The sequence below is a fragment of the Pseudocercospora fijiensis genome (assembly GCF_000340215.1).
Source record: "Pseudocercospora fijiensis CIRAD86 unplaced genomic scaffold MYCFIscaffold_1, whole genome shotgun sequence".
NCBI lineage: Eukaryota > Fungi > Ascomycota > Dothideomycetes > Mycosphaerellales > Mycosphaerellaceae > Pseudocercospora > Pseudocercospora fijiensis.
In genome coordinates this window covers 3,781,818-3,804,996 of record NW_006921532.1, presented here as the reverse complement: position 1 = coordinate 3,804,996, position 23,179 = coordinate 3,781,818, and the positions used below count along the sequence as shown (strand labels likewise).

General features: G+C 45.4%; 2 protein-coding genes across 2 annotated transcripts; one reads left to right on the top strand and one right to left on the bottom strand.

The window, feature by feature from the left end:
* Positions 1 to 130: 130 nt before the first annotated feature.
* MYCFIDRAFT_27186 (Benomyl/methotrexate resistance) lies at positions 131 to 1,988 on the top strand (the record flags this gene model as incomplete). Its single annotated transcript, XM_007921608.1, has 2 exons — positions 131 to 1,590; positions 1,658 to 1,988. The coding sequence occupies 2 exons, from the start codon at positions 131 to 133 to the stop codon at positions 1,986 to 1,988; spliced, it is 1,791 nt and encodes a 596-aa protein (XP_007919799.1).
* A 260-nt stretch (positions 1,989 to 2,248) lies between these two features.
* On the bottom strand, positions 2,249 to 6,638 carry MYCFIDRAFT_104430 (uncharacterized protein; the record flags this gene model as incomplete). Its single annotated transcript, XM_007923037.1, has 5 exons — positions 2,249 to 4,957; positions 5,016 to 5,882; positions 6,001 to 6,113; positions 6,173 to 6,425; positions 6,501 to 6,638. Coding segments are annotated over 5 exons (4,080 nt in total), but the record flags the coding sequence as incomplete, so codon positions are not given.
* Between the last annotated feature and the right edge of the window lie 16,541 nt (positions 6,639 to 23,179).

The window sequence follows — 23,179 nt, the reverse complement described above, 5'->3', positions numbered from 1 at the left end:
TCTTCGCATTCCTTGTCATTCTTACAAATCACATTCCTCGTCCATTCCACCTTCCACTCTTTGGGGAACCTTCCATCTCTCAGCGTCTTGCAACAGCTTGGGCATCGTGCGTTGCGCCGACACTTTGGCCATGACAGACCTGATCCGGGACACGGCCTTTGGCCATCTCATACGATTCGTGTCACGGAAGAAGTTTCTCCAATATCAGGAAGAGGCGGATCCATCGTTGTATAAATATTTCATCGATGAGAAAAAGTCTGGATACCTGGCGGACCACGGCGATACGAATCCACGCGCAGATGGAACGGAGCCCGAGACTCTCGGCGGCATTCGAACGCGTGAGGAGCGAGGCGAAGACTTACCCGACCCCGAGAAGGAACGGAGATCGTCTGATGGCGACAGTGGTGGACAGAGAAGCTCCAGCGATGATGCACGCATCAACCACGCGAGCGGTGTCAAGGTCGACCCCGAGAAAGGTCGAGATCGAGCGCTCGTGAGCTGGTGGGGAGACAATGATCCTGAGAACCCCCAGAACTGGAGCCTTTTCAAGAAGTGCTTCGTCACCTTCGAGATTTGCCTGTTGACTACCTCTGTGTACATCGGATCTTCCATCTACTCGGCCGGCACCCAAAGCGTCATGGCGACATTTGGCGTCTCTCAGGTTGCAGCAACTCTCGGACTATGTCTATTCGTCGCAGGATATGGTCTCGGCCCAATGCTCTGGTCACCCATGTCGGAAATTCCTCAGATTGGCAGAAATCCAATCTACCTCGGAACGCTTGTTGTCTTCGTTGGTCTTCAGCCTGCCGTCGCGAGGGCCGAGAACTTCGGCATGCTCCTCGCCTTCCGATTCATTACCGGCTTCTTTGGTAGTCCTGTCCTCGCCACTGGCGGTGCCTCGCTGGCTGACATTTGGTCACCGAAGAAGCGAGCCTACGCGATATCCATTTGGGGAGTCGCTGCAGTTTGTGGTCCAACACTGGGTCCGCTTGTGGGAGGCTTTGCAGTCGAATACGCACCCGTGAAAGGTGGTTTCACTGCTCCGTGGACATGGCCAATCTGGGAGTTGATGTGGCTCTCGGCATTCTGCCTGGTCTTCCTTTTCTTCTGCTTCCCTGAGACGAGCGCCAACAATATCTTGCTCCGCCGGACTCGCCGCTTGCGCAAGATCACTGGCAACGAGAAGCTGATATGTGAGCCTGAGCTCATGTCCGAACAGATGACCGGAAAGGAGATCTTGTTGATGGCTGCTGTTCGACCTTTCACCCTGAACTTCATGGAACCCATGGTCTTCCTCCTCAACCTTTACATCGCGCTCATCTACGGTCTACTGTACATCTGGTTCGAGAGCTTCGTCATTGTATTCGTCGAGATTTACGGCTTTGGACTCGGCGCAGAAGGCTTGGCATTCCTGGGCATCCTCATCGGATCGTTCGTGGTCATCCCGCCCTTCTTTTGGTACCTCCATACATATCTGGAGCCCAAGTTCGACGAGAACGGTGAATGCACGCCTGAATACCGCTTGACGCCATGCTTCGTCGGTGCTTTCTGCATTCCAATCTGCCTCTTTTGGTTCGGTTGGTCCGCGAGGTGAGTTGTAATAACATTATGCAAGTTCTCCAAAGCCTACTAGATGCTGATATTTTCGCGATACCAGGCCAGATGTACATTGGATTGTGCCTATCATTGGCAGCGCATGGTTCTCGATCGGTGCCTTCCTGCTCTTCAATTCCGTCCTCAACTACCTTTCAGACGCATATCCGGACTACGCCGCCTCTGTGCTCGCTGGCAACGACTTTTTCAGGAGCACCTTTGGCACCGGCTTTCCGCTTTTCGCGGGTGCCATGTACAAGAATCTCGGGGTTGCTTGGGCAAGCAGTACCCTGGCCTTCCTCTCGATTGCATTCATTCCCATCCCGTTCGTGCTATACAAGTACGGCGAGACTTTGCGAAAGAACTATTCCAAACATGCCCGCAAGGACATCTAAAAGGTCTAATGGGGAGATTGGAGGAGAAGGAGCATGCATGATTACAAAAGGCACCAAGTGCACGAAGCATTCATCAGCGATAATAAGACGATACAGAAATTTAGAAATTTAGACCCAGAAACGTGTGTAGTGATAGGGTAGATTTGATTTAAACATGATGATGATTAAATCACCTGAGCAGCAAGTCGGAGTTATGGAGCCCTAGCCTGCTCGCCCTTGCTGTCTTCTGGTCTGTCACCTTCAAGCTTCCGTTTCCGTGTCTTCACAGCTGGCGCCTCTCTCCCCTTCAGCACTCTGCAAGCTTGAGCTGCAGCTTTGACTTCTCCTTCTTCTTGACTCGCGCATCCATCAATGGCTACGACTTCCGCGCCACCCACTTGTATCGTACACGTCCAAGACTTGCTGCCGTCCTGTGCCTCCAACCTCTTGCTCGAGTACCGTACTGAGTCCTGGTCCGCGAGAATCCCGATCCTCTCCTTTGGATGAAGGCAATCGACACGCTGCTCCAGCATGCGCCGCATGTATTGCACAATTCCCAGGCGCGCCAGAAAAGCCTCACAAACACCGAAATCGCCTCGACTGTCGATGTAAAGCGCGCCGAGAACGGATTCGATGATATCGGAAAAGAATTTCGGAGGGGAAAGAGTGACGAGTTCGGGCCACGGATATTCTGTCCCTCCCTGGAGCCTTTCGGCGATTTCGGGGACCATTGCGTCGAATTTGGCGACGGCTGTCCGCCTCATTTGTGCTGTCTGCGAATCTGCTCGAAGGAAGTCGTACAGGTGCACTTTGCGAAGCTTGGGCATCGCCCTGTAGCTGCCATCAGCGACTGCTACAATGTCGTTCTCGTCTTGTTCGATTGCATAATTCATGCAGCAGTATCCCAGAAAGTACTTGTTCACCAAAGCTTCATGAGCTTGGTGCAACTCCCAGTGCCGCAGAAGTCTCTTGTGGGCGAAGAGGTGCGGCGTGATGACCAGGTCCAAGACACTGTCTCCCAGAAACTCAAGCCGCTCGTATGATAATTGACCCTTGTAAGGACAGGTGACATGCGTGATTGCTTGCATGAGGAGCTGTTTGTGCTCGAACTCGTGTCCAATCATGCGCTCCAGGAAGCTTAGGCCATCATGACTTGCCGCTGGACCGAGATCTGACAGTAACAGATTGAAGCAGTGAGGAAGCGGATGCCATATCTCGTTGGGCAATAAGATCTTGATGCATTGAAGTCCCTTGGCCAGGCCACCATCGAGATAAGCTGCGCCAACCAGGGACTCTACGACATCTGCGAGCGTTTTGGTTGAGATTTCCCTCTTGCCACAATCGAGGCCAGACGTCTTGCTGAAGGACGGAGGACGCCACTTTGCACCTGTAAATGGTTTCGTGATAATGAATTCGTCCAAGCCAGCTTGCAGTGCCGCTTTTGCGAGGGTTGAATTGCGGACGATCTTGTCACGTTGCAACGTCAAGGACCCTTCTGGCCGCTTCAAATGTTGCGCCATGACTTGAACCTCTGCGCAGTGCTTCAGGATTTGATCGCCCAGATACTCCAGTCTGTTATAATCGGCAGGTTCTCCTGCGGAAGGGGAGCAGAGGGCATCTAGTATCAATGTCGTATTCTTCACATCGATGTCGCCCAATGTTCCGGCTTGCAGGATAGCAGCTGTCAACGCGAGGTCGAGGCGGTGCAGCATGGAAGGTACGAATGCGGCAAATAGAGCATACCGCGCGGGCATTCGTTCAATCGTGCACTCGCTCGCTGGGACCGATTCCACAGAAGAATATGCCACGCTCGTGTTGTTTGTGGCGAGGACCGGGTGCAGGAAGTCCTTCCTTTTCGGAAAAGGCGTGAGTAACACGCCATCTCCATTATCCGCACGATGGTTGCTTCGCAAGAAGAACAAGCGACCAGGTTGACTCTTTACATGTACAAGACCCGCGTGCTCAGTCCCTGAATCGAAAGTAGTAGCAGAATCCTGGCCACCAAAGTCTAAAAGCCATTTCCCTACATCCTGGATGTTCTGCGGCTGAAATAGGATTGGAAATTCACTGGCGTTGCTAGGCATGCGAGCGGAGTGTACTGAATTCAGCACAAGAGAGGTGCATCGTTGCAGCACATCGAGCCGTTCTGCATCCAGATAGTGTGATGTCTCATCGTAGTGATTGATTCTTGCAGTATACTCTGTTTCTTCGTTCCAATGTAGCTTGAAAGCCGCCATCTCGGTCGCTACCGCGAAGGGCAGCCACATCTCCATTTTGACAACGACGGTGTTCTTGTGTTCCAAGATCACTTCCCATCTGTTCCACGAAACCAGGTTTGGCATGGGCCGGCCGAGCCTTTGCCATGCTGAGAGGCGGTTAGAGCCGTCGACAAGCCTGGACTGATCAGAGTGTCGGCCACTGCTCTCACTTTCTTCGTGTTCGTGAAGAGGTGGTAGGAGATTGTCATTTATCAGTCCAGCCTGATGCAAAGCCACATAGGCTTCAAACGCAGCATCTTTGATAGCAAGCTCTTCGCGAGACCAAGATTCGGCAGATCTCGCCGAACGGAGGTCTGGATGCACAAATGCCGGCAGATCAACCGTAGCTGTCCAGAGGTGTGTCTCTTGATCCTGAGAAGTATCGAATTCTGGGCGCAAATCGACGTACCCGGCAGCGTTTGATATGCACACGCTGCAGAAATGGTAAAGATGCGATTTGGCATTATCAAGCGTGAGAAGTGCTTGTGTGGACTGCACCTGGTAGATCCTGCTTTCCTTGTCCAAGTCATGGCTCTCTAATGCTTCACATACTTGTCGTGTATCATCCGAATAAAGCTCCTTCATTGCCGCCTCAAGCAACGTCCAGGGCTGCTTTGCTTTGCCGATGTCATTTGCTTTTGTGAAAATAAAATATTTGGAATGCTGCTGTCTCGCGCGACCCCGACGCTGAACGAAGGAGACGAGATTCTGAGGTGGATCAAAACATATCACCTAATACTCTTCATTAGCACCTCCCAAGAAGAGCATTCGACTCGCTGAGTCTACTTACGAGGTTACAAGCAGAGATGTCGATGCCCTCCTCTAGGACGTTGGTGGCTACCATCAAGTTCTTCTCACCGCGTCTGAAAGCTTCAAGATCTCGAGCTTGGTCTTGCAACGTTACGAGATCTGCGACGGATATCTTCCTGTTGGTGGATGTGGACGTTCCCACGAATGCAGCAATTTGGTATTGATCATTGAGCTGCGGCAAGCCGCGGAGCCATTCAGCTAGCGCTGTGACTAGTACACGCTGCTCGACGAAGATGATGCCTCGCAAGGAAGGGTCAGCGTGCTTCAGCAGAAGTTCCAAGAGCTCTGTAGCTTTGGCTGTAATGTCCGATCCGTTTGTGTCAGGTGTTGCTGGGGCGAGCTCCCGAATGCGGTCGAAAATGCGTGCAAGATGCTGACGTTCCTTCTCCGACAGATCGGGTAGCACAATACACTCCGACATCAAACCAGCCCTGAATCGGCGAATGCATGCTGCCACGTACCAGTCTGCCATACTCGCACCAAGCTGTTCCAGCAAGAATCCAGCGCGTATGTCTAGAGCGCGAAGCTGGTCAAGACAGTAGGTCTTCCGCTTCATCATTGTCTTTTGGAGTTGTTTTCGAGACCTCTCGTCGTCTTGCTCAGTCAGCTCAAGCACATATGGGTCTGTAGACAGATCGTACGTCCGCGTCAGGTAGGCAAGAGCTGTGCTCAAGCGTCCTGGCAGAGCGCCTCCTGATGGGGCTGTATAGACAATGTTTTGGACGTCGGGAGGATGCACAAAGGTGTCTAGCTCCCGTCTATGCTGTTTGGGCGTGACAGTGATGGCGTTCAGATTGCTCTCAATGGTTCTACGGACATGGTCAGCAGCTGCGGCTTCAGGAAGATGCTGCACATACTGAAGCGTTCCTTCTTTGCTGCTGATCACCTGGGGAAGCGTGGTGGTGGAATTAGCACTCGGGATAGCAAGGCAAACGAGGTGCCATTTGCTGGCATGGCATACTTACGGGGCTTGCACTCAGACCGAGAATGTGAGGCACGCTCTCGCCACGCTCTCGAGCAGGACGATAGAACAATTGCATGATGCTGTTCATGGGGTGCTTCTTGGTGCAGTGATGCGCTATTGGCTCTTAGCAATGGCTGCGAGAGACTCGTGGGATTCCGCACGTGCTACAGTACCTTCGTCGAACACGCAGAGGGCGAGTCTCGTCATGTGCATGAATGCATGAGTCAGTGCGTCGAGCAGAATGGCGGGAGTGGCCACGACGAGCCTGACGTTGGTGAGAGCGGCGGTCCACAGGCCTTGGTCGCTCCATTTGTCGCAGGCATCGGCGCCCGTGAGCAGGCGCGTGCCATAGCCGGAAAGCTCTGCGGACAAGACTTGATGCTGCTGTTCCGCAAGTGTCTTGGACGGCGTGAGGAACCATACAAGCTGTGCCGCACACGCACGTTATTAGATGTGCAGGCAAGCAAGGCCGCGCAAGCACCCGGCCCGACGCATGCATACCTTGTCGTTTCGTTCCAGCTCGACGCGGATTCGAGCCAGTGCGATATGTGTCTTGCCAGATCCCGTGTCCATGGCGACGATGATATTCTTCTGAACGCTGGCCTCCAGCATTTCCGTCTGATACGACCGCAGTTTGATGCCTGGGGGTGGAGCGGACGGCGCCGTGGCCGACCGGGAATGCTCGGAGCTCATAACGTCGTCGTCGTGTCGCAAAAGGCTCTCGATGAGACTCGGAGAGGCATTATTACCATTACCATTGGAGCCTGACGAGAGAAGTCAAGCACGCGCCGCGCAGTGAGTGCAGAGCTTCGGCCGAGATGTAGCCGAGACCACCGAATATTCTCAGCGACAAAAACCCTGAGCTTTTTAAGCCGCACTTCCTTAGCTCTGCCTCTTATACTAATTTGGTAACAAACTAAGCAATTAGCTATCGCTATATCTAGTCTATAATTCCAATAATTGGTGTTGTTACTCGTTATTATTCTTGCTATCGGTCTATCGAGTTTCTACTACTACGATCGCCGCTACTATCGCTATACCTTACCGTCGCTTCTTCTACCGCGCCCTAGACTCGCCTTCGAGGTCTTTCTAGTTAATATAGCGCCTCTTACCAAGCAAGACAAGGCTATTATTAGACAGCTATTAGCGGATAGTATATCGGCGAAGGATATCTAGTTATCGTAGCGTAAAGAGTATTTAAATAGGTCGTTTATAGTAGTAAAGCGGTATAGTACGAATTAGAAGAGGTTAGGTTCAGTCTATAGCTAAGGACAACTAGGCCGGCCGAAGAGGATATTGCTATATATAAGGGATTTTATAATAGACATTCTTACTACTAAAGGTACGACCTAGATAGACGAGATATAAGACTAGTTATTACTTGAATTCGGGACCTATATTAGTATAAGGACAATAGAGCGGTATATCTACTAGAAGGACTTTATATACAAAGTCGCATAGCGGAAGGCTTCTTAACGCTCTAAAGAGGCAGAACTTGTATACTTAATTAATATATCTTACTAGACAAGCGAGTAGATTGTCTTTATAGACGAGATATATACTAGTAAGCGATTAGCTATTCGAAGGCGTAGATAGGCACCTAAAGGCTTCCCTTATATAAGCACTTACTATTTATACCGTCTATAACGATATAGTATACTTCTAGTATATATAATAGACGGCTAGCTTCTAGGTGCTACACTTATTAAGCAAGGCAGTGTCGATAGCTAGTCCTTCCTAAATTGGCTTTAAACGAAGATCCTTCCTTAGTATAATCCATTTCTAGGTCTACGGTCCGTTATTATTATAGATAACTACTTAACTTATAATAGAAGAGCCGTCCGTAATGTATACTATTAGTACGGCGTTATTGCTAACTTCTTGCTACTATATTCGCTATATTTGAACCTAATAGAACCTTTATTTAGCTTGTTTAAACACTAGATAAAGAGACACTAGGATATAATGCCTAAATATAGTCTAGGAGACGATTAGCAGGCCGCTTTTAAGCGCTTCTTACAGCTAGCAATTAATAGTTAGGGTAAGGGTGTAGACTATAGCAAGCTCTTCCGTAGGGCTAGTATTAACGCCTAGCAAGTCGGCTTTATATATTACCTTCTAGCGGTTAGAATAGGGCGATTAGATATAGAAATAAGAGCTTAGTATTAGCGCTATAATAGCATTTAAAAATAGTCCTAATCGGATCGGGTTTAGTCGAGTAGTATCGATTCGAATATAGTATACTGCATTATATAATAGTACTAAGACGCCTAGTCGCAAGCTTGTCTTATAGAAGCCGACTCTATATATTTTAAACGTCTATAATATAGTATATATAGTACGCATCGATATGCCGATTTTTCGTAAATTATTTAAAGATATATAGAATCGATTAGGAAATGTATCTTCGCTATCTATATATATTCTATAGTATAGTATTAAGATATATATAGAAAAGCTACGAAAAGCCGAGAGGGTTTAGGGTCTAAAAGCGGGGTCTTAGCGGCACGACTAAGAGGATTAAGGCGACGAAATGCACGTAGCATATACTATACAAATAATATATAGAAAAACTAAATAGACAGGATCTAAGCAAACTATATAGACTAACTTATCTATAACTTTCGTAACGATCTCTTACGTAGTAGTAGTGCTATAGCGCGACTATAAAGCCGACCTCCTCGGCTTGCTATACGCCTAGCCCTCTACCCTATCTTCTACCTCTTCTAGTAGACTTAACATATCCTTAGGTATCCGCTTAGCCCTATAATGCCTTAAGAACCGGTCTACTTTACTCTTTAGCCTAAAATAAGCACCGTCGGAAGGCACCTATTTACGTAGCTCTATAGCCTTCTCCTTATCCTTAATTATATCTAAGCTCTAGTCCTTAGAAGCTATCTAATCCTGTCCTACCTTAATGCTTATAGCAAGCATTAGATAGCGCTTCCGAAGCTAGCGGCAATAGATAATAAGAACGGCTGTATTAGTCTCGTCGTTAGCAATAGGCAGACTTAACCGTAGAGCGCTTAGTTAAGGAGCGCTTAACTAAGGTGCCTACGGAGTAATAGGTTGCTAATAATAGTATAGCGGCGGCGGCGGATATAACTATAAATTAGGCGATAGTTAAGGCGCACTATAATAGTAATATTACTATTGTACCGCCGGCTCTTGCTTCTTACCTTTGCTAGCCTTGCCTTAGTCGTTATCGTCGGGGTGTTTAACTCTATAGTACCGCATTATCTCTTCGATAACCTTCTTGTTTAGTGCCTCGACTAAGCACTTATTATTAAGAGACATCTAGTCCCTCTAGAAGGTTAGTATTATAGCGGTTAGCTTATAGTGTCGACCTATAAGCTTATAATAGCCTATAACGTTAGCCTGCCTTCTAAGGGTATACTATAGGTCGATATAGGCGTACGCCCTACGAATAGCCTTATATTGCTAAAGCTAGCTATCGGTCTCGTCTATTATAACCTTATTGCTATCCTTCTTCTTCTTCTGCTTGCTAGGCTTAGTATTACGGATCTGATTGGTTAGAGTCCTTATATAATCTTAGAGCGATGCTAAGACTAGTAGGCTAAGCTGTCGCTCTATCTTACTAGGAGCGATAGGAGCGGTCGAGAGCGACAGCGTCGCTTACGTCGCTTACGACTATAGACAAGATATCTCCTTTGTATTTAGGAACGCCGGAATGCCCTTATAGCTCGAGGCGTTTAACTTATATTACCTACTTACTAATTGGAATTACCTTTGTACCAATTATTCTGTCTCTGCCTCCCGCTTGTATTAGCCTCTCTAAAGAAGCCTCGGCTTATACGTAATAAGAAGTCACCTAACGATCTGTCGCGAGTAACCGTAACACTTTGAACGCCCTTAGGATAAGTGCCTTATTATAAGTCGGAAGGGGAACTCCCGCCCCTAGCGAGATAGGCAGTTGTAAGAAAATAGGTATATAGCAACGTATAGAACACCCTCTACTAATCGCCGTAGTAGAAAGTAGAACTAAACCGTGCCTTTCTTAGAACAGGGCAGAGCGACTACTATTAACTAGGCCTAGCACGGATAGCATATCTGCCGTACCGGCTACCGAGTATGTCCGTACGTATAATCGAGTATTACGCGCATGCGCTAAGCAAGCTTATCGCTAGCGCGGCTGCATCGTACTATATATGATAACATTACATAATTGTTATATAGGCTTGCTAAGGCAGGACAGGAGACTTTACTTACTTAGGTTCTTACAATTATCTCCTTCCCCCGGTATAGCTGTCCTAGCTATAGGGTAATATAGTAAATTATACCATTTCTTACACTCTACGCTATACTTGCGCGTTTTATACGTACCTATCGCTAGGCTATAGTTGCTAGGCACGTTATAATTTGCCTTGTAGTTGCTTGTTTGTTTATAGATTTAAAGCGCGGCTGCTTCTAGCACTAACTAGAGGTTGCCTAAATTTCTAAGAACGCGGTAGCTACGCGAGAACGCAAGCTGTCCGAAAGCGAGGCGAGTATTTAAAGCATTCGAAGCCCGCTTAAAAACTTCTTCTTTTTCTAAGCGCTCCGAATACTACCCGCCTACCCCCCGCCTACTCCCCTCCTACGCCCTCCTAGTATTACTTAAAGATTTTTCTTTTTTAAATATCTATCTAAAAAAACATTACTAGTATAGCTACTCCTTCGCGTGCCTCGGGCAAGCGCGCCGTAGGCGCTCTGCCCTCGATACCTACTACGCCTGCCTAGCGCCCCCTAAAAGTCCTAGAGGGCTGTACCCGTTGCTTTAAGCATATAACGGCTAACGGTACGTTTTCTCGCTACTTGCTACGCGCATACGCTTCGCAACTAACTCGCTTTAGTAGACCTAACTAAGCTTTATATAGGCGGCAATATAGACCTAGCTACTAAGCGCAACTATAATCGCTACCGTAGCAGTTATTACCCCTATACTCCTATTACGGCACGCTCCCTCGTCTCGCTACTAGCCCGCATTCGCGCCGCGCGCTCCGCGCGCGACTTGTATAACCTAGATAGCTACGACTCCGTCGAGGAGTCGGACGAGGCCTTAGAGGCACTCTAGGCCGAGTTAGACTCTATTGTCGCATATATGTTTTATACGCGCTTCGCTTACGCTCCGTATACTAACCTCGATATTAGTCATCCTATCTACGCTTAACGTCTTTTATACTAATAAGAATAAGGTAACCCTAGGCGGCAAAGCCCTAGCCCGTAAGGGGGCCGCTAGCGGGTCCCTTACAGACGTTAACTTACTTAGTGCGCTCGAGCATATCGGCACTAACCTAGCTAGTTTAGTAGAGATCGGTCGTTAGGTATAGTTTTTTCCTATAGCCTCGTTTCACTTGCGCTTCGCATACTAACCGTACTAGAACCTCGCTTAGCGCGTCGGCGCTAACGCCGTCGCTACTATCGATACTGCTATAGGCATCGAAGAGGAGGACGAGGAGGAGGATAACGATAAGTAGGGTAGGCGGCCCGCCGTCGCCGCGCCTACGCGGCGCTATCTGTATGCATATTAGGCTAATAGGCCTTTTTTAGTAGCGAAACGAGTACGTGTCTACTATTTTTCTTAAGTTTCATTTTCTTTTGTTTTAATTACTGCCTACGCTTACGCTTCGCTTAAGCTTCGAACTCGTCTAACGCTATAGAATCTTTAATATAAACAGCTGGCTCCTAAGTGTTGTATTCTTTAGGCTAACCTCGCTACTTAATAAGGTAGTACGCCTTCTGCTTCTTTATCTTCTTAGCTACGATTGTTTCTACCTACTACTCGTTACCTTTAGCGATAGGCATACTTATCTTATACTCCTCGCTATCGCGCCTATACTAAGGCTCGAGGAGGGAAATATAGAAAACATTATAGATCTTCGTGCTTAACGGCAGTACTAGGCGGTACGCCTACGCTCCGACTACGTCGATAATACGAAAAGGCCCTATATACTTCGGGCCAAGTTTCTTCTTTAGGATATCTAAGCTGATATTCTTTGTCGACAGTAAGACTAGGTTACCTATACTATATGTCTTAGCAGTATAGTGTATATTGTATTGCTTAGCCTAGTATTCTGCTGCTTTCTACTAGCGTTCCGCAAGCGTTTTATACGCTTTCCGTAGTCGCTCCGTAGCGTCGATAGCTGCTAGTGCCCTTCCCTTAGTTAGCTCGTCCCGAGCTAGCAGCTTATTTGCGCTCGGCATCAAATTAGGGTTAAAGCCGTAGAGCATCTTAAAGGGGCTTATACGTAACGCAGGATAAACGCTATTATTATAGGCAAACTTAGCCTAAGGCAACAGTTTAGCCTACTTATCCTAATTCTTAGAGCAATAGTATCGTAGGTATTACTCGAGGATCTAGTTCGCGCGTTCGGTTTGCCTATCGGTCTAAGGATAGAAGGCTGTACTAAGCCTGCGCTTTATATGCGCTTCGAAGCAGAAGTCGCTTTAAAACTAGCTAGTAAATAGCGATCTACGATCGCTAACAATGCCTAATAGCACTCTAAAACGCCTAATTACCTCCCTTTAAAGGATATCCGTAAGTTCTACTGCTATATACTTCTTCGTCGTTAGGATAAAGAGGCTTATCTTCGTATAGCGGTCGACTATTACGAGGATCGTAGTATATACGTAGGCACCGAGCTTGCTCGGCGGGAGATCGGTAATAAAGTCTATCGTTAACTCTTGCTAAGGTCGGGTCGGTATAGGTAGAGCAGCGAGCTCGCCGTATAGGCGATAGCGCTTCGCCTTCGACTGTTAACAAATTCTACAGGTGCGGATATAGGCCGTAATGTCCTCGGCTATCTTCGGCTAGAAGTACTTTCGGTGTATTAGGTCTGTAGTCTTAGCTATACTAAAGTGTCTAGCTAAAGGGTCGTCGTAGTATATGCGTATTAGCTGCGTACGCAATACGTAGTCCTTAGGGATATATAGCGTATCGCTATAGTAAATAAGGTCACTACGACGAGAATAGCTAGGCGGGAGGTTAGAACTACTTAACGAGGCTAAGCTACCCGACGGCGAGCTTGTCTCGTATAAGCCTCCTCCTCTCGCTTGCTCTAGCTATTATAAAGTGCGTACGAAACTAAGGATTATATTAGGTATCTCGCAGTAGGGCCCGTTATTCCTAACGATAGTAGCCGCTACTCTTACGGGACTGCTAATAAAACTCTTGCGTTCCGCTAGCGCTATACTAGCGTCTCGCATCCCTATATATATAACAGAGATACGTTTTATAATCGGCTCGATATCCTTAGGTAGATTTAACTATAGAGCTAGTTTCGACTGCAATATAGGGAGAAGGTTGTTTACCGCCTACGACTCGCTCTCGTAGTCGCTACGTCGTAAAGGTACATCGGCTAGGTTTCGCTTACTAGCCCGATGTTTAATAGTAAAGTCAAAAGGTATAAGGAAGGTTACCTATCTTACCTGCCTTCCGATAAGCTACTTTATCTTTATAAAGCCCTTAAGATTAGCGTAGTCGACAACTACGCGGGTCGTATACTAGGCGCTGTCGAGGTACGGGCGCTAATACTTAAAGGACTCGACAACCGCTAGGAGCTCCTAGTTATAGGTCTTATAATTGGTCTCGGCTAGGACTATTTTTCGTAACTAGAAGGCAATAGGGTGCTAATTCCTATCTTCGCTCTATTATAATATAATTCCTACTAAGGCAAACGTAGAGGCATCGGTCTCGATGCGTAGAGGCTTCGTAGGATTATAGTATCGCAATATCGAGGCCGAGCTAAAGGCAGCCTTTAGCTAGCGGAACGCTTGCTCCTCGCCTTCGCCCTATAGGACCTGCCCTAGCTTTTAGCTATTTACGGCTCCTTTCGATAGGGCAGTTAGTAGTATAACGATCCGGGAGTAATTAGGGATAAACCTCCGGTAGAAGTTATAGAATCCGAGGAAGGATTGAACCTCCTTTAGCGTTAATAGGCGAGGCTACTCGTTAATAGCGTTTACCCTACGCTAATCTATCGATACGCCTTCGGTACTAACGATAAACCTAAGGAATTCGACTTCTTTCTTCTAGAAGGAACATTTCTTTCTATTTATATATAATACAAACTTTCTAAGCCGCGTAAGGATAGCGCGTACGTCTCGTATGTAGTCCTCTCGCGTTTTGCTATAGACGAGGATGTCGTTAAGGTAGACGATACAGCAAATATTAACTAGGCTAGCTAACGCCCTATTAATATATCCTTAAAACGTAGCAGGAGCATTAGTAAGCCTAAAAGGCATTACCTTATACTCGAAGTGCCCGTACCGCGTACGGAACGTAGTCTTCTACTCGTCGCCCCGCTTAATACGGATACGGTAATATACATCCTAGAGGTCTAAGGACGTATACTATTCGGCGTCCTTAAGCCTATTAAGCGTTTCGCTAATAAGAGGTAGGGGGTAACGATTTTTAATAGTAATCTCGTTTAGCCCCCTATAATCGACGTAGAGTCTTAGACTACTATCCTTCTTTAGTACGAATAGGATCGGCGTACCCGCCTCGCTTATACTAAGCTAGATCCAATCGTTGTCTAAGGCTAAGCTTAGGTAATTACGAAGGTCGCTAAGCTCTCTTCCTAAAGAATAGTAGAGAGGTTTGTATAGCGGCTTCATTCCGGGGATTAGGTTAATCGTATACTCTACGTCTTCGGGGAGCTTGCGTCGCGCTTCGGGCGTTATTATAAAAACGTCTTCGAAGTCTTTGAATTCTTCTAGTAAGGAGGAACCTTTAGCGATATCGCGGAGCTAGCGAACGCTAATCGTATATACGTATAGGGCGTTACGTATATCCTTCTAGAATTCCTATAGTTCCCGTACGCGTATCGAACGCGCTACGGCTTCGTTCCTATAGGTCTAGGCATCCGTCGAGCTATCGACGATTATCTTTTAATCGCGCCTCTAAGGCCTGCTAAGAATGATATTAGGGAGGGGCATTTCGAAAGCATAGAACACTCCGGTAGTGATGCGTTCTTAGCCTATAGAGTCGGCGATCCGCAAGCGTAGATAATGCGCTCCGTAGTAGTATCCTTAGTCGCCCTAGAAACTGTCGGCGCTAGGCAGTACGGTATTAACAATCCGCTAAGGCTAGTATCGTAGAACGAATTCTTAAGATACTATATTAATGTTAGCAGCATTATCTAATAAGCATTCGATAGACACTTCCCCTTCTTACGTAACGATTGCTCCGCGTACGCGTCCCGTAGGTACTATTACTACTAAGCTACTTAGTTAAGATTCCGTACCTATCCCTAGCTCTTAGGAGGTGCCTTATCTTTTCCCTTAGCCTTCGAGTCGTTCTTCTTCTCTTTAGCGTTAGCGGCTACCTTGCGCACCGCAGGGTTGTCGTCTTTCTAGAGATAGCGGTTCGGGTACGCGTTCTTATAATAGCCTTTCTAGCGATAGCTATAACATTCGACCTTGCTAATATTATACCCGCCTTACGAGTTATCGCCCTTCGTATGCTTTCCGCCTACGCTACGGTCGCGATTTGACTGCTACTTGCGGGCCTAACTATTAGATCGACGCTTCTTGCCTTTACTGCCTCCGGTTTTATCGTAGTTACGATCCTTGCGTTTGCTAGACGGCTTATTAGGGGTCTCGATGCGCGTCGCAAGCTCTACGAGTTCGTAACGCGTCGTTAGCACCGTATAGTATTTAATAATCGCGCTGCGAATCGCCGGCTAGAGTTTAACGAGGAGATAGCGGATCCTATACTCCTCGCTATAGTCGCTAAGTTGATCTTCGAGTACTATAAGCTTAAGGGCAAAGCTTTAGACTAACTGTCCCTTACGCTAACGGGCCGCCTTATACTCGAGGGTTACGTCTAGCATACGGTTTATAGGGTCCCCGACGCAGTCCCGATAGAAGGTTTTGAAGTCCTAGTAGGTATAATTCTATAGGTCCTTAAGGCTGTTTTTATTGTGCTATCGCTTCTACGTATCGCCTGCGAGGTATATAACACTATAAAGCACCTTGCTCTCGTCCGTATAATAGGTAGCTCCGGATAGTATAAAGGTAATAGAAAGTTCTCGAAGGAATCGCCTCGACTCCTTAATCGTATCGCCTTTAAAGGGCTTAGGTTCCTTTAGGCGAGGCTTAATAGCCGTAAGACTAGCGACTACGTAGCTTATGCTAGGTATAGGGGCTACGCTTAGCGCACTTCCGGAAAGAGGTAGTCGATACGAGACAGATTCAGCTCTCTAAGATTCAGGCCTCTAAATCGACTTATTAGCTAATTCTTCCTCGTCCTTATCGTCGTCGTCGCCTAGGGGTAGGGTTATCGTAGGACCCTCGCTAGCGGTACCGCTACTCGGAGCTAGCGCATCGCCTACGTCCCTAAGAGCACGAAGACGCGTATTCTCTCGCTTAGCTTCTTAAGCCTAGACTTCTAGCCTAAGCACTTCTTACTTAGCTAGAAATCGTTCGAGCTATAGGCGGGTCGCTTCCCGGCGCGCCTAATATTCGGCCTCGTATTGTTGTGTCGCCGCGTCGTTTTCTAATGCTATAGGCGCTCCTAATGCATTATTCTACGCGTTTCCCGCGCTCGGCGCGTTCGGATCGCTTGCGTTCATCTTTCGGGGTTCTATAGGCCGCTACGAAGAGTAGACGGTTTAGAACTATAAGAAAATAGGTATATAGCAACGTATAGAATACCCTCTACTAATCGCCGTAGTAGAAAGTAGAACTAAACCGTACCTTTCTTAGAATAGGGCAGAGCGACTACTATTAACTAGGCCTAGCACGGATAGCATATCTGCCGTGCTAGCTACCGAGTATGTCCGTATATGTAATCGAGCATTACGCGCATGCGCTAAGCAAGCTTATCGCTAGCGCGGCTGCATCGTACTACACGTAATAACATTACATAATTGTTATATAGGCTTGCTAAGGCAGGACAGGAGACTTCACTTGCTTAGGTTCTTATAGTAGTACTCGACGTACTACCTCTAGTGCTAGCAATGCACTCGGAACCTATACCGGAAACGATTCTCTTAAGATCGGAAAGCTAGACTTTTATTACGGCGACCGAGACAAGTTCGATACCTAGGTTAGCTAGATAGATATGTATTTTATATTTAACTAGGTTCAAGATAACTTAAAGCTAGTCTTCGTAACGACGTTTATACGAGGTAGGGCTTAGCATTAGGTTAAACTATTTCTTAGGACCTATCTAGATAGCAACGGGACCGACAATTCGGATAGAATCTTCGCAAGCTACGAAAATCTCAAGCGTGCGATAAAAAAGGTCTTTAGATCTTCTAACGAAGTTGCTACCGCAGTTAGGGTTATTTAACATTTAACTTAGAAGGGGTTATATACCGATTACGCCGCTAAATTTTAGGAATACGCCTAACTTACGGATTAGGACGACGAAGCTCTTATAACAATGTATCGGCGAGGTCTTAAGGATAACGTTAAAGACGAGCTTATACGCGACGGTAGAAAAATGGATAATATAGGAACATTAGTTAAGGTTACGATCGATCTCGACGATAGGCTCTACGAACGAGCTTTAGAACGACGTTACGATTCTAAGACTTCTAGAAAAGCTAGTTATACTCCTAGATACGATAATAGACGAAACTATAGTACCTACGATAAACTAAAGGGGAACAACTACTACGGTGCGTAACTAATAGAGCTAGACGCTACCTAGAAGGGTCGAGCAATTAAAGGAAGAAAAGGCAAGAGTTCGCCTAAGAAAGCAGGAAGATTGACTTGCTATACGTATAGCAAGGAAGGCTATATAGTACGGAACTGCCGCGGTAAGAATATAGTGCGACGCGAACAGTTCAATATAATATAACGAAAGGACTCGGGTAGAGAAGGCTACCGAATAGTAGTAGAGCTATACTCTATTAATAACGCGCCGAGGACCTACGTAGAGGTCGTAAAGAAGGAGCTACGATAAATCTATATAATAGCACGACGATAAGAACCCGTATATAGAGCCCTTTACTAGAGATTCTATTACGACGACTAATACCAAATTTATTATTCTGCTAAAGTAGAAGCAGGATTCTTCCCTTAGATTAGGCGACTCGTACGAGAAGATACGAAATCCTAGTTAGAAGAAGAAACGATTAATAAATCTTGCTTAGATGCCGACGATAAAGAAAACCGAGATCCGGAAGCTTTATTCCCTCCCGGGGAGGAGTTGGGAGCTATCCTAGAAGTACCGGAATCCCCTTAGCAAAAGGAGGAATAGCAAGAAGATTTAGAAGGAAGTCTAGATACCGAGGAAGAAACTACGAATAAAGAAAGTAAAGACGAATTCGGGATTAACGACGATACGATCCTTACGTTTATAATAGATGCACTTATAGCAGCGCGAACAATCGCCTTACATCTAGTACGCAAATACGAGGAAATGTTTCTAAAGGTTAACGGACAACGGAAGGTCGACCCTATCTAATTTAATTATTTCTAGATAAGCTTACGGGCAAAATTCTAGAATTACCCCCGAATACCTATAGACTATACGTACTATAACTTTATTACGGAGCGAGTACCGATAGGAAGTACAATTACGCCCTACGGATACGTCCTACCCGACGAAAGGACGATTATTACTTAAGATATACGTTAGACGGTCTAGCGATTAAATTAGCAATACCGAAAGGCTATAGCAGCGCAGGGACGGGATAAATATAACGATACCCTCGAGGAAAAATTATATACCGAAGAAGCACGAACGGTAGGACTACGGATCCGTAACTAGTTAGAACAACGTTAGGCTACTAATTAGTCGGGAAACGGACTAACTCTCTAGATTAGAGCGTTCTAAGAGAGTTCCTTAATACCGAAAGCGCTTAAGCATTAACAGTAGTCTTCCGTACGAAAGTTATCGTTAACGGGCACCCGACGAGTGCATTAATAGATTCCGGAGCGAGCGGGAACTTTGCCTCCGAATTATTCGTTAAAAGCCGAGGGATCGTAACCCGAAGTAGAAGAGAAGGAGCGTATAAACTTATAGTAGTAGATAGGTTACCGCTACCTAGTATAGAACGAGAAACGATACCGTTACTACTAGCTATCTAACAGTACTACGAGGAGATTGTCTTAGATATTACTAACATAGCTAGTTATAATATTATATTAGGCATACCTTAGTTAAGAAAGCATAACCTAGTCGTAGACTAGAGAAAAGGAGTACTTATATTTAAGGAATGCGACTGTATAATCGGTATTCAACCTATATAGCGGCAGCGTTCGTAGGCAGATGAGATTGATAAACGCAGGGCGATTCGTAAGACGTTTACGTCGACAGGAATTACGGAGAACCGTATTCAACCCGGATCGATACTACCGTTAGGTTAGGAGGGTTATAATAATAATTATAGGAAGGATAGAAGTTATACGCTATCGAAGAATGAAACTAGAATCTCGGACCTAGACATTCCTAAAGAGTATACTAAGTAGAAGCGACTCTTTAAAGAGGAGAGAGGCAAGGCAGCCTTACCTAAACACTAACTATAGGATTATAAGATACACTTATAGCCTAGGAAAGAGCCTCTATAGGGACCCTTATACGCAATGTCTAAGAAAGAGCTTAAAACCTTAGACAAGTAGCTAAAAGAGAAATTAGAAAAAGGCTAGATACGGAAGTCGACATCCTCGGCAGCCTTACTAGTAATGTTCGTTCCGAAAGCCGGATTAGACGAAGGACGGCTAGTAGTCGATTTTAAACGACTTAACGATATTACAATTAAGAATCGGTACCTACTACCGAACATCGAAGAAATGCAAGACCGATTAACTAGATTAGACTAGTATACGAAGATTGACCTACGCGATGCGTTTTACGTAATACGTATAGCAGCTAGATACGAATAGATAATAGCATTCCGAACAAGATATAGGCTTTACGAATTCTTGGTTATGCCTATAGGACTTACGAATGCCCTAGCGTTATATTAAGACCTTGTAAACGAAGTCCTCCGAGACCTTCTAGATATATACGTTATCGCATATATAGACGATATCTTAGTCTATACTAAAGGAGCTCTCGCGGACTATATACGAATAGTGTAGGACGTCTTTGAACGATTTACTTAAGTAGGATTTAAGACTATATCTAAGAAATGCGAATTCTATAAGAAGGAAGTCAAATTCCTAGGATTTATTATTAGTACTATAGGAATTAGGATCGATCTAGAAAAAACCAAGTCAATATAGGAATAGCTAACGCCTATATGCGTTAAAGACGTACAATCATTCCTAGGATTAGCTAACTATAATAGAAAATTCATCGAGGGCTACTCTAAGATAGCGGTACCCCTTACGGAGCTTACAAAGAAAGATAAGCAATAGAACTAGAGTACGAAGGAAGACGAAGCGTTTAGGCAGCTAAAGAAGCAATGCGTTTCTACGCTAACGCTACGATTATTCGATAGGAGTAAGGCGGTCTAGATAGAAACAGACGCGTCGGATAGGGCTATAGGAGCATACCTTATATAGGAGCATAACGGGAAACGACACCCGGTAGCCTATTACTCGAGAAAGATATTACCCGCGGAACAGAACTACGATATCTATAATAAGGAGCTACTTGCAATAGTTGCATTACTACAATACTAGCGAGTATACGCGGAAGGAGCACTAAGTCTTACGATTCTTTCTAATTATAAGAATCTAACTTACTTTACTACGACTAAAGTACTAACCCGAAGACAGGCCCGCTAGTCGGAGCTACTAGGACAGTATAAGTTCGAAATCCGCTATACCCTAGGACGCGAGAACGGACGAGCCGACGCACTAAGCCGCCGTAGCGACTATATAGAGGGTTACGAACTAGTACAGTAGCAGATATTAAAAGCAAACTAAGACGGAAGCCTTAGTGCTAATATAAAAGAATTCAACTACATTATACGAGTTCTTTAGGACATAGAAGAACAGTTCCTAATCGAATATAGGAAATACTAAGTACCTAAGGAACGAGTTACGGAGTGTATACGACAACACTACGACGGACTAGAAAATAGACACCCTAGAGTTTCAAAAACAATAGAACTAGTTAAGCGAAGCTTCGGATTCCTATATATACGACAACGAGTCCTAGAATATATTAAGAAATGTCCACAATGCTAGCGTAACAAGGCTAATAGACACGCTAGATATAGACATATCTAATTTAGGACGCTACTAGATAGACTATAGGACGAAGTTACAATAGACTTTATTACGAAACTACCGAAGTCTAAGGATCCGGTTATAGGACATAGCTACGATATAATACTTGTTATAGTCGATAGGCTTACGAAATATATACACTTCATTCCTGCTAACGAAGCAAGTACGGCAGAGTAACTCGGATACCTCGTACTAGATAGACTTGTACGATACTACGGATTTCTAAAGACCTATATTACGGATAGAGACAAGCTCTTTATATTAAACTACTAGAAGACGCTTACAGCGACACTTAGAATTAAGCACAAGCTATTAACGGTATACTATCTATAGATAGACGGCTAAACGGAAGTTAAGAATTAGGCCTTAGAGGTATACTTACGGCACTACGTTAATTACGCACAAAACAATTAGGCATCGCTATTACCTATAGCACAACTTACACTAAATAACCAACAATCTAAGACTACGAAAGAGACACTATTCTTCGCTAATTTTAGGAAACATCCGCAGCTGTTCGGGGAATAGTATTTATAGCATCTATACGCGGATAAAGCGATAGTCGCTTTAGAGGACTTAAAGCAGGTATATAAGGAATTGCAAAGGGCAATTGCCGAGTCTTAAGAAAAGATTACGGGGCTATATAATGCTAAACGAAAAATAGCACCTTAGCTAAAAAAGGGGGATAAGGTCTACCTCTTAACAAAGAATCTAAAAACCCGGAGATCGACTAAGAAACTAGATTACGTTAAAGTCGGGCTATTTCTAATTAATAAGCCTAAAGGACTAGTTAATTACCGACTTAAATTACCGGACGACGCGAAAATCTACCTAGTATTCTATATCTCTATACTAGAACCTGTAGACGCCGAAACACCGTATTAAGAAACATTTCACTTCTAACTTAAGGAAGAAAATAAGTTTAAAGTCGAAAAGATCCTAGATTAGTAAGGTTAGAAATACCTTATTAAATGGAAAGGATACCTACATTCAGAAAACACTTAGGAACTAAAAGAAAACCTGCAGAACTGTTAGCAGATAATTAAAAAATATCAAAACCGGACAAAAAAGAAATAACTAGTATAGGAATTGAACCTACGACCTCTTAGACCCTATCGATTATAGCGCCTTAGAGTTCTTAACGACCTAGGGTAGTATAGCTCGAGGAGCGGGGACTCTAATAGCATACCTAGCAACTATGTCTTTTATAGCTAAGAATCATACTACTAGACTAACTAGCTAGAAGATAAAATAGATAGGAAACATTGAAAATATATACCTTTAGGACACTAGACTCTCGGCACTCCTACTAGGAATTTTAGAGGTAGGCTAGGACGTCCTATCTAGACGACTCTAGTTATAAGGCGACATCTATAATCGGCTATCTAGGGGAAACGGCTCGTTAGCAGGTAACGAGAATATTATCGGCTCTATAGGCGAAGAGCCTAGCTCTCTTTCGAGCTCCTCCGCCTATTAAATAGAGGCTTCCTCTACCTTAAGAGCTTGTACCTCCCAATCTTCCTTTATACGTAGCGACTTACGTAAGCGACGGACCTTTACGCGATACTCGAAAAGCTTCCGCGTAAGGAGGTCTTCCTCCTCTTCGGCCGCTTCGAGATCTTTAGCTATCTTTAGGCGCGCCTTCCGGATTTTTTTATACTCTATACGAGTAACTTATATATTATAGGACTAGCCGTATAGGGCGCACTCGGAGTAGCGGCCGGAACGGAGATCGACTTTGTAGGATTTATCGGCCTATTCGCAATAAAAGTAGCGGATCGGTATTTCGAGGCAGTCGGCAAGGATGTTATTTGCGATATTTTCCTTACGCTAACGAGAAGACAAGTCCTTTAATAACTTTAGTATAGCAAAGAAGTTAGAATTAGAAAGTTCCGGAATAAGGGACTATCCCGCTTAAGGAGGGGGATAGTGTTACGGATCTAATTAGTTAGAGTCCTTATATAATCTTAGAGCGACGCTAAGACTAGTAGGCTAAGCTGTCGCTCTATCTTACTAGGAGCGATAGGAGCGGTCGAGAGCGATAG